The sequence below is a fragment of the Natrix helvetica genome (genome assembly GCF_964273705.1).
Source record: "Natrix helvetica genome assembly, chromosome: 1".
Taxonomy (NCBI): domain Eukaryota; kingdom Metazoa; phylum Chordata; class Lepidosauria; order Squamata; family Natricidae; genus Natrix; species Natrix helvetica.
In genome coordinates, this window is record NC_138548.1 from 365675757 (window position 1) to 365687451 (window position 11695).

Below are 11695 nucleotides of genomic sequence, written 5' to 3' on the forward strand. Positions count from 1 at the left end.
AGCCCCCTGGTGGGCTCTCCGGGCAACGCAAAGGACCTCTTGCAATAGGGGAGTGCATTTGGGGGGCTGGGGCAGGATGACGGAGTTGGGTAGAAAGAAAGGACACAGTGAGAACAGAAAAGAACTTTCAAAAATCCCCAAGGTGCTTTTTTTCAAGAAGCAACTGGACTGTCTAGTTTTCCATTGAAGACGTTTCACTTTTCATCCCAGAAGCTTCTTCAGCTCGGAGCTCGGAGCTTCTTCATCTCTTTTCATCTCCCCTCCCTTCCTTCCCCTTCATCTCCTCTCCTCTCCCTTGCCTCTCCTCTTCTTCATCTCTTCTATTCTCCCGTCCCCACCCTCCCCTCCCTTCTCTCTTCTTCACCTCCTCTCCCCTCCCTCCCCTCCCCTCCCCTTCATCATCTCTCCCTTCCTCTCCCTTGCCTCTCCTTCATCTTCTATTCCCCTCTCCCCTCCCTTCCCTTCCCTTCCCCTCCTCTCCTCGCCTCTCTTCTTCATCTCTTCTATTCTCCCCTCCCTTCCCTCTTCTTCACCTCTTCCCTCCCCTTCATCTCCTCTCCCTTGCCTCTCCTCTTCTTCATCTCTTCTATTCTCCCTTCCCTCCTCTTCATTTTATCTCTTATCCTCTCCCCTCCCCACCCTTCCCTTTTTTCCTCCCCTCTTCCTATCTTCTCCTCTCCCTTCCCGACCATTCATCTCTTCTCCCCTCCCCCTCTCCCCTCCCCTTCTCATCTCTCATCCCCATCTCATCTCCCATCTCCCCTCCCTTCCCTCTTCTTCGTATCCTCTCCTCAACCTTCCCCTCCCCTGCCTCCTCTCTTCTCCTCTCCCTTCTCTTCCCTTTTTCCCTCCCCTCTTCCTCTCTTCTCCTCTCCCTTCCTGACCATTCATCTCTTCTCATCTCCTCTTCCCTCCCTTCATCTCTTCTCCTCAACCTTCCCTTCCCCTCCCCTCCTCTTCGTCTCCTCTCCTCTCCTCTTCGGGTGCCTGAATGCCCCCCCCCCGCTTCAAACAGTCCAATGCAATTATTTTGGGTCGGCATCTTTGAAGGAAGCCAGCAAATCCCCCTTTATCCTCCGTCTCTCGCCGTGGGGTTTCCACCTTTCCCCACTCATCCTGCGCCCCGGGTTGCAAGAGGTCCTTTGCATTGCCTAGAGGGCCCACCAGGGGGCTCCCTCCTTGCCAGCATGAGGATGGACCCTCCTCGGCTTCAGAAATGGAAGCGAGCATGCGCGGGCGTTCCGAGGCTCTTCGGGTGGGTGGGGGGGTAGTTGAGTAGCATCAGGGAGAGCCTGGCCTCTCTAGGACTCTGCACTCCCTCGCCCTGGCCAGCAGGCGAAGAGGCTGCAGAGAAAGTCTTGCGGGGGAAGGAGAGATTCAGACGTGACTCCCGGGGTGAGTGTGGGGCCTCGCGCTGCACAGGGGATGGAGACCCTCGCGGCCCCCCTCCTCCAGGGGCAGCGTTTGCAAGTCCAGGCAAGAGGGAAGCTCCCCTGCCGCCCCTTTCCCTGCACGTCCCTTGGGAGAAGGGGGAACAAGACCAAGCCTGATCAACACGTGCAAGAAGAAGAGGAAGAAGAAGCCAGGATAGACGGAGGGCAGGAGGAGGATGGATGGAAGGAAGCAATGGCAGGAGTCAAGCAAAGAAGAAGCTTCCCAGGGATGGAGAGAGGAATGGAATAGGAATAGAAGATGGGCTAGAATGGCATAGCATAGCATAGCTAGAAGAGAATAGAGAACAGAATAGAGGAGAATAGAATAGAGAAAGTAGAATAGAATAGAATAGAGAATAGAATAGAGTAGAATAGAGAATAGAGTAGAGAATAGAATAGAGAATAGAATAGAGAATAGAATAGAGTAGAATAGAATAGAATAGAGAATAGAATAGAGAATAGAATAGAGTAGAGAATAGAATAGAGAATAGAATAGAGTATAGAATAGAATAGAGTATAGAATAGAATAGAGTAGAATAGAGTATAGAATAGAATAGAGAATAGAATAGAGAATAGAATAGAATAGAGAATAGAGTAGAGAATAGAATAGAGAATAGAATAGAGTAGAATAGAATAGAATAGAGAATAGAATAGAGAATAGAATAGAGTAGAGAATAGAATAGAGAATAGAATAGAGTATAGAATAGAATAGAGAATAGAGTATAGAATAGAATAGAGTAGAGAATAGAATAGAGTAGAATAGAGTATAGAATAGAATAGAGAATAGAATAGAGTATAGAATAGAGTAGAATAGAGAAGAATAGAATAGAGCAGAGAATAGAATAGAGAATAGAATAGAATAGAGAATAGAATAGAGAATAGAATAGAGCAGAGAATAGAATAGAGAATAGAATAGAATAGAGAATAGAATAGAGAATAGAATAGAATAGAGAATAGAATAGAGTAGAGAATAGAGTAGAGTAGAGAATAGAGTAGAGTAGAGAATAGAATACAGAATAGAGTAGAGAATAGAATAGAGAATAGAATAGAATAGAATAGAGAATAGAATAGAGTATAGAATAGAATAGAGAATAGAGTAGAGTAGAGAATAGAATAGAGAATAGAATAGAGTATAGAATAGAATAGAGAATAGAATAGAGAATAGAATAGAATAGAGAATAGAATAGAATAGGGAATAGAATAGAGAATAGAGTAGAGAATAGAGTAGAGAATAGAATAGAGAATAGAATAGAGTATATAATAGAGAATAGGAGTAGAGAATAGAATAGAGCAGAGAATAGAATAGAGAATAGAATAGAGAATAGAATAGAGAATAGAATAGAATAGAGAATAGAGAATAGAATAGAGAATAGAATAGAGTAGAATAGAGAATAGAATAGAATAGAGAATAGAATAGAGTAGAGAATAGAATAGAGAATAGAATAGAATAGAGAATAGAGTAGAATAGATAATAGAATAGAATTAGAATAGAAAAAGAATAGAAAGAATTATAATAGAAATAGCATAGAAGTAGAATAAAATAGAATTATAATAGAAATAGCATAGAAGTAGAATAGAAGTAGAGTAGAAATAGCATAGAAGTAGAATAGAATAGAACTAGAATTAGAATAGAAATAGCATAGAAGTAGAATAGATAGAATAGGGAATAGAGAATAACTAGAGTAGAGAATAGAGTAGAGAATAGAGAATAGAATAGAAATAGCAAAGAAGTAAAATGGAAATAGAATAGAATAGAAATAGCATAGAAGTAGAACAGAACAGAACAGAATAGAACCTTAGTGGTTTGACGTCAACCTTGGCAGATTTTAGTAATTCTGGAACCTTTTCTTCCTCCCCTAGATCCAGAAGCTGAAAGCCACTTGGGCTTCCTTGTCTGGGGACCAAAAGTCCTCCTAAGCAAAAAGGGTGAATGGGCTTGAAGAATTTCTCCAGGGCTTCGTTGACGATCCAGATTGTATGAATGAAAAGATCGTTGGAGTTCCTCAACCTCCATTGGGAACAATGTTGGAGTATGGAGAAGAAATGGAGGGACATTGCCCAGTGGGCAAGGACTTCTGGGCAGGAGCTGGGCAGAAGACCCTGGAGGTGAAAGCCATTGGTTCAGAGGTCCAGTGCAGGCTCTTCAGGAGCATCCACTACCAAGAGGCCAAGGGACCCCGTGAGATTTGCAGCCACCTTCACCACCTTTGCCATCAGTGGCTGCAACCGTTGAGGAACACCAAAGGGCAGATGCTGGACCTGGTGGTTCTGGAACAATTCCTGGCTATCCTGCCCGCAGAGATGCAGAGTTGGATCCGGGAGTGTGGAGCAGAGACCAGCTCCCAGGCAGTGTCCCTGGCAGAAGGCTTCCTCCTCAGTCAGGTGGAGGAGCGGAAGGGCCATGTAGAGTTGAAGGTGAGAACCTCATTTGGAGAAAACGTTCTGTCAGGGTTCCAAATAGCACCCGGAATTAAACCAGAGTTCCAATTTATTAAGAGAGCCATGTTGGCACATCTGGAAAAACCCAAATCTGAAAGCTTCCAGGTTTTCCCCACCCAGTTGAAAGTTCAAGATCCTGCCCCAACACCCACACGTTCATCACATGGTCCACTCTCCCACTGCCATGAAGACAGATTCCTCCCATCCAGTTCCCGCCAGGTGCAGAGACAAAGATGACCTTGAGTTTCTAAAAGAATGTTATTGTGGCTACATATCACCCAACTCCATATAATCCCCCTCCCATTTTCCCACAACAGAAAGTAGACAGTAGAAAGTGGGGCAGGCCTGAAGTCCAAAGGAAAAGGGGGCTTGCAGGCAGGACACGTTCCGCTACTCGTTCCATCCCCATGGAAGCTTCAACATTGTGATCTGAAAGCAAGAAACCCTTAATTTCCTTTTATTTCAGGTCCAGGCACCATCTGTAGAGGGCATTGAACATCACAGGGAATGCAGGGATTTGTCAAATCCTTCTCAGGAGCTGCTTTTGGGAGGCGTCTCTAAAAATCTATCTCAGGACACTTCAAAAGGTAAAAGGAAGGTCCTTTAAGGCAGGGCTGTCAAATTCTATTTCATTGAGGGCCACATTAGGGTTGTGTTTGACTGAAGGGGTGGAGGTGGGGGCATGGCTGGGGGGGCGTGGCCCGCTCGATGCCACATGGGTTAAGGGTGCCTGTGGTGGCCCGAGCGCTCTGCCAATGAAAATGGGTTCCCAAGCTCCGTTTTCGGCTGCGACGCCCTCTTGCAAATCTCTTCCATCGAAAACAGAGGTTGGGAGAGCTGCATGCAGTCCTCGCAAGCTCCGTTTTCACCTGCGACAGCCTCCTGCAACCCTCTGCCAGCGAAAGCGGAGATTGGGAGAGCTGCACGCGGCCATCGCAAGCTTTGTTTTCGGCTGTGACAGTCTCCTGCAACCCTCTGCCAGCAAAAGCGGAGATTGGGAGAGCTGCACGCGGCCATCGCAAGCTCCGTTTTCACCTGCGACAGCCTCCTGCAACCCTCTGCCAGCGAAAATGGAGATTGGGAGAGCTGCACGCAGTCCTCACAAGCTCCGTTTTCACCTGCGACAGCCTCCTGCAACCCTCTGCCAGCGAAAACGGAGATTGGGAGAGCTGCACGCGGCCATCGCAAGCTCCGTTTTCGGCTGCGACAGCCTCCTGCAACCCTCTGCCAGCGAAAGCGGAGATTGGGAGAGCTGCACGCGGTCCTCGCAAGCTCCGTTTTCACCTGCGACAGCCTCCTGCAACCCTCTGCCAGCGAAAGCGGAGATTGGGAGAGCTGCACGCGGCCATCGCAAGCTCCGTTTTCGGCTGTGACAGTCTCCTGCAACCCTCTGCCAGTGAAAATGGTCTTTTCCAGAGTGGCCCCGTGGGCCAGATCTAAGCACCCCACGGGCCTTGAGTGTTGACACCCCCGCTTTCAGGTGTATGGTGTTGTCGGGAAGAGTCCTGCTCCCTCTCATTCTTCTACTTCTCTTGTTTATAATTTCTCTCTTATCTTTTATTTAACTACCATTTAAAAAGCCTGCTTCCAATTTTTGTTTCTGTCACAGGGAACGGATCAATGCCACCAGCATTTTTAGGATCATCTCCTTTTTCTGGTGTGTCCAAAAGAGCAGCTGAAATTTCAGCTCAGGTATGGGGGGGGGGAGGGTAAACATCAGGGGTGATGTGGTGGGCTGACCCTGATTTAGGAAGATTCAGATCTTGAGCACGCTAATCTACTCCACGAGAAAAAATAGCACTGAAAGTTCTACGGAATTTATCCAACTGTATGAAACTCGCCCCAACTGTACTTTTGGTGAGAGACTATAAACTCTGTCCATTTCCTTGCACATTTTTTTTTATACTCGCTAGAAAATTAAAAAATGAGCCCAATGAAGCTTTTTTTTCTTTGATCATTTGTCTTCATGGGACTGCAAGATCATGGCAACCTCTTTCCTTCAGCAGGGCACTGTGTCCTTCAAGGAGGTGGCTGTGTATTTCTCAAAAGATGAGTGGTCTCAGCTGGATGCCCACCAAAAAGCCCTCCATGAGGAAGTCATGCTGGAGAATTCTCGGAATGTGGCCTCCCTGGGTAAGGACCTTGCTTGGTCCTTAAATATTGCCTTGTATGTTTACGGACATTCTCAATCGTTTAGGTCATGGTTGTCCTAAAGGAACTTTTCAAAAACACCCTTGAACTTCCTTGATTTTTTTTCCTCTTTGAAAACACTTAGTTTCTCTTCCAAAAAGCTTCATCGGTTCTTCAGAGCTTGATGAGAAGCAAAACATTTTCAAGGGAAAAAAATAAAGTTTAGTTGCCTTTTGAAAAGCACCTTTGGGGTATTGCCTTGTATGAACTTGTAGATCAATAGAATGGAATAGGAATAGGAATAGGAATAGAATACAATAGAACAGATGTTGGAAGGGACCAGTGGTGGGTTGCAGGCGGTATGCCCTGGTACGGGCGTACCAGAGCCTGCCCGGAGCACCGGGTACCGCTCCAGTATGGTGCTCCTGAGGGCTCACCCGCCTGTCCGCGTTCCTTACCTGTCTTTAAAGTCTTCTGTGCTTCTGTGCACGGCATATACAGTGCCTGTGTGATGCTCTGCTGAGCAGCTGGAGCATTGCGGAGGCTCGCAGAGGCATCGCTGGACGGAAAGACGCGTGCGTGCACTGCGCATGTGGATGCCACCGGGCCAGTTCCAACCGCATCGATTGGAACGGGATCCAGAACCCACCACTGGAAGGGACCTTGGAGGTCTTCAGCCCCCCTGCTTATGATATCTTACACCACTTCAGACAAATGACTGTCCAATCCCTCCTTCTTAAATGCCTCCAGAGTTGGAGCATTTACAACTTCAGGAGGCAAGTTGTTCCACTGATTGCTGTATTCTCCGGAGTATAAGACCTTCCGAAGTGTAAGACGCACCTAGCTTTTGGGGAGGAAAATAAGGAAAAAAAAACCTACCTCTGCCTCCCAGCAATTTGCCTCCTTGCAGCAAACAGCAAGTTTCAGTTTCAATTTCAGCACAGCCTGATTAGCACAAGAAAAAAGAAAATCTGCCTTTGCCTCACACGGCAAACAGCCCGTTTTAGTTTCAGCTTCAGCACAGCCTGATTAGCATAAGCAGCTGATTGTCTGTTGGCCTCCCGATGATCAGCAGTTTCAGGCTGCAGGGTTTGCCACAGCCTATTGCTGCCTCCGTGCGCCCCATTTTCGGCTTCCGTGTGGCCCCATTGTCCACCCGTTCTAAGTGGCGGGGATCAGAATGGGTGGAAAATGGGGTGCGCAGAGGCCGAAAACATGGCATGCAGAGGCCAAAAATGGAATGCGGAGGCCGAAAATGAGGCATGCAGAAGCAGCAATAGGCAATGGCAATCCCTGCAGCCTGAACAGCTGATAGTTGGGAGGCCAATCCAACCGACAATCAGCTGCTGGTGCTAATCAGGCTATGCTGAAGCTGAAACTGAATCAGGCTGTTTGCTGCAAGGAGGCAAATTGCTGGGAGACAGGGGCCGATGGGTGGGCGAAGCTACATTTGGTGTATAAGACGCACCAAAATTTTCACCCTCTTTTAGGAGGTGTATCTTATACTCTGAAAAATATGGTGATTGTTCCAACTGTCAGGATAAACTGATTCTGTTTAAGCCGTGGCTTTCCTTTTTCTGCTCTTCAAATACAGATACAACAACAGTGGAATTTTCTTTACGAAGAAATCATGAAGATAAGCAGATGGTTTTTTTGAAGTTTCTATCCACTGATATAATAGACACTGTCCATTTCAGTGTTACATGTTAACTTAGTAATAACCAAGATTAAATCAAGCTATTAATATTTTGACCTGGGTTGAGAAACAAAGCTAAATTTCCAGCAGGAAATTCACAGTCAATTTCTATAGTTGTTCTTTATTTCCTTTCTCTGGCCTTATATTCTTCTTTTTTTCTTCTTTTTTTCTTCTTTTTTTCTTCTTCTTATATTCTTCTTCTTATATTCTTCTTTTTTTCTTCTTCTTTTTTTTCTTTACTCCAGGGGGTAAAGGGCAAGGGAATAAAAACTGCAAGGAAACCCTCCAAAGTTGGATGCTGGAAGAGGGAAAGGAACTATTTGCAAATCAAATGGAGCCAAAGACGTGTGTGGACAGTCGCTTTAAAAACGGAAAGAGACGCGGTACTTCCTTTCTGTGGCCTCGAATTCAAGATTCATTTGTCCAACCAAACCGCCATCTTAAAAGCAAGGGTAAACGTTTCGGGAAAGGGGAAGAAATATTGCAGGATACATCCGACGTAAATAAAGCTTGCAGAACCCCAGTCAAAGAACAGAAGGGTCAGTTCAAGGGCAACACGAAAAGTTCCCACTGTACTTTTGCCCTGTCCCTGCGCGAAAGAGTCGGCATGGGGGAAAAACCCTATAAATGCATGGAATGTGGAAAACACTTCAGCAACAGCAGTTCCCTGACGTGCCACAGAAGGATCCACACCGGAGAGAAACCCTATAAATGCTCGGAGTGTGGGAAGAGCTTCAATAGCAGCAGCAACCTCACGGCTCATAAAAGGAGCCACTCGGGAGAGAAACCGTACCACTGCGTGGAGTGTGGGAAAAGCTTCAGCACGAGCAGCAGCCTGACGTCCCACAAAAGGAGCCACTCGGGAGAAAAACCGTACAAATGCTCGGAGTGCGGAAAGAGCTTTAGTACGAGCAGCAGCTTGACGTCCCATAAAAGGAGCCACTCGGGAGAAAAACCGTACAAATGCTCGGAGTGCGGAAAGAGCTTTAGTACGAGCAGCTACCTGACTTCTCACAAAAGGATCCACACGGGAGAGAAACCCTATACATGCGCGGAGTGCGGGAAAAGCTTCAGCAACAGCAGTAGCCTCACTTCCCACAGAAGGAGCCACTCGGGGGAGAAACCCTACAAATGCCTGGTCTGTGGGAAGAGCTTCCGGAAGAGCAGTAATTTCTCCTCGCACAAAAGGATCCACACAGGGGAGAAACCTTATAAATGCAGGGAATGTGGGAAGAGCTTTAGTCAGAGCAGTGACCTCATATCCCATAAAAGGATCCACACCGGGGAGAAACCCTACAAATGCACGGAGTGTGGGAAAAGCTTCAATACCAGCAGTAACCGCGCTTCCCATAAAAGGACCCACACAAGGGAGAAAATCTACAAGTGGATGAAGGTACACGTTAACAAAGGCGCCAGCATTTCTAAACGTAGAAGGATCCATACCGGAGAGAAACCGTATAAGTGCACGGACTGCGGGAAAAGCTTTAGGAAGACCACGGCTTTCATTTGCCACAAAAGGATTCATGCGAAACATCATAAACTCATAAAAGGTGAAACTGGAGTATAAGACACCGCTTACGTACTCTTTTTTTTTCCCTTTAGAGGAGATTTTAAGAACCTCAAGAGCCCCTTCCACAATAAAATCACATATAATCCCCAGAAAACATATAAATAGCTTGTTGAAAATTCCTTTGAGAATTTGAGGTAAGATATGAACATAATCATTTCCATACTTAAACCTAATATTTATTTAGATTTGGGGAAGACATTCCCTCATTTATTTAATTCATTCGTTCATTTAAATGAATTTCTGGGATGTTGAATACTGTCTTTTGTAAGTCACCCTGTGGAATCTTTTTAACACAAAACGCATTGATTCTAGAGAAGGTGGATTTAATTCAGCTCCTTTGTGTAATTGTCTTAAAAGTTACTATCCGTGTCCATTATACCGGCACAAATAAGGTAACGATTCCCCCTGGCACATATGTGATAGTTGTTCCTGATTCTTAGGTGGTGATACTCATCTTCAAAGCCAAAGAGCCAGCGCTGTCTGAAGACGTCTCTGTAGTTATGTGACCGGCATGACTAAACACCAAAGCGGAACGCTGTTACCTTCCCACCAAAGATGGTTCCTATTTTTCTACTTGCATGATTACGTGCTTTCGAACTGCCAGGTTGACAGAAGCTGGGACAAATAACTGGAGCTCACTCTGTTACGCAGCGCTAGGGATTTGAACCGCCGAACTGCCGACCTTTCTGATCAACAAGCTCAGCGTCTTAGCCTCTGAGCCACTGCATCCCTTGCACAAATATTGCACTGGCACAAATAGAGAACCCTATTGGTGTGGGGACCTCCTTCCCTTAATGATGGAAGACCTATGGGAAATACTAACTTGCAAATATAATATTGAGTCATTTCTTTCTGAAAAGGGGAAATTGAAATAACTGCAGTTAAAAATAATGTTGTCTTGAGTGCGTATTAGCTTTCTCGGATATCATTTTAAGCCAATTCAGCAATAAGATTTTTAAAGATTTTTTTTAGACATTGGGACAGGTTAAAAGAATTTTCATACCCAAACTAGGATAAATCCATAGCTAATTAGTAGCAGTTGCTTGTTACCTGCCTACATTTAAATTTGGGTCTGTTTCCTTAGCAAAAGCTCAAAGAAAGAGGCTTTAGAGGACAATGCTAAATATTTGTGGAATTGATTCTATTCCTAACATAATTTGTGGTTTAAAATTATGACCAAGTTTGAAGTCATATTCATAGTAAAGGTAACATTTGTGTGTCTTTGATTCACTAGTGACAAACACTGACATTTTAACAGTTGCATTTTATTTACAATTTGGATTTCTAACGCCATCCAACCTTACAGCAACTCCAGGGGGCATATAGATAAGAATATATATTTTCATTTGTTATTAATCCTTTTTACTAACTTGTAACTTCTGTGTTGGGGAAATCTCCTTTGAATGAAAGCTCATCACACTTGGTCCAATATTCTTATTCAAAGAGTTCAAATGCACATTATATATAAGGGGTTCGTTTTGTAATTATTTGTAGCAGAGTATTTGTAAAGTATCAAACTTGACAACTTTAAGACTTGTGGACTTCCAACTCCAGCTGGCTGGAGAATTCTGGGAGTTGAAGTCCACAAGTCTTAAAGTTGCAAAGTTTGAAGACCTCTGTCCTAGATGGACCTAAGTGTTATTACCGTTAAAGTGTTTAATAAATGTGATCCCTATGCTTTATTTGAATTTATGTGGTTCCTATTAGATTCATTGGAAGAGGGAAAAATACAGGTGCTGTTTTGGATCACCTGAGGAAGAGGGGAGATATGAAACTAACGAACATAAGAATTAATGTTTTTAAAAAGGATGAATAAAGAATAAAGGAAGTCCTATGATGTGTTTAGAACTCAAAACGGACAGGCTTGGTCAGTGTATGTATCTTTTTTGCATTCAAAGAGTTCTTTGATAAGGTAAAGGTTCCCTTCGCACATATGTGCTAGTCGTTCCCGCCTCTAGGGGGCGGTGCTCATCTCCATTTCAAAGCCAAAGAGCCAGCGCTGTCCGAAGACGTCTCCGTGGTCATGTGGCTGGCATGACTTAACGTCGAAAGTGCACGGAACGCTGTTACCTTCCCACCAAAGGTGGTTCCTATTTTTCTACTTACATTTTTACGTGCTTTCAAACTGCTAAGATGGCAGAAGCTGGGACAAGTAACAGGAGCTCACTTCGTTACCCGGCGCTAGGGATTCGAACAGCTGATCTTTCTGATTGACAAGCTCAGCATTTAGCCACTGCGTCCCTCAGTGGTGGGTTTCAAAAATTTTTAGAACCTTTATGTAGGTGTGGCCTACTTTGTGGGAGTGGCTTGTTGGCCATGTGACCAGGTGGGAGCGGCTTGCGGCCATGTGACTTGGTGGGAGTCGCTTGGCAGTCATGTGACTGGGTGGGCGTGCCCAACTTGTAAAATGTGGTGAAACTCAACAAC

At 45.1% G+C, this 11695-nt stretch overlaps 1 protein-coding gene across 2 annotated transcripts; it reads left to right on the plus strand.

The window, feature by feature from the left end:
• Positions 1–1249: 1249 nt before the first annotated feature.
• LOC309384802 (zinc finger protein 18-like) lies at positions 1250–9568 on the plus strand. 2 transcript variants are annotated; one of them, XM_081938593.1, is made up of 6 exons: positions 1250–1395; positions 3294–3848; positions 4339–4459; positions 5482–5564; positions 5876–6005; positions 7944–9568. In XM_081938593.1, exons 2-6 carry the CDS (start codon positions 3411–3413, stop codon positions 9263–9265), a joined length of 2094 nt encoding a protein of 697 aa, XP_081794719.1. In that variant the 5' UTR covers positions 1250–1395; positions 3294–3410; the 3' UTR covers positions 9266–9568. The 2 variants fall into 2 exon arrangements, with proteins under 2 accessions (XP_081794719.1, XP_081794720.1); XM_081938594.1 differs by having other exon boundaries at positions 5879–6005.
• Positions 9569–11695: the final 2127 nt, after the last annotated feature.

Coding starts and splice junctions, on each gene's coding strand:
- LOC309384802 (XM_081938593.1), top strand. CDS start 3,411: ATGAATGAAAAGATCGTTGGAGTTCCTCAACCTCCATTGGGAACAATG. Junction 3,849..4,338: donor AGGGCCATGTAGAGTTGAAG/GTGAGAACCTCA, acceptor CTTTTATTTCAG/GTCCAGGCACCATCTGTAGA. Junction 5,565..5,875: donor CAGCTGAAATTTCAGCTCAG/GTATGGGGGGGG, acceptor TCTTTCCTTCAG/CAGGGCACTGTGTCCTTCAA.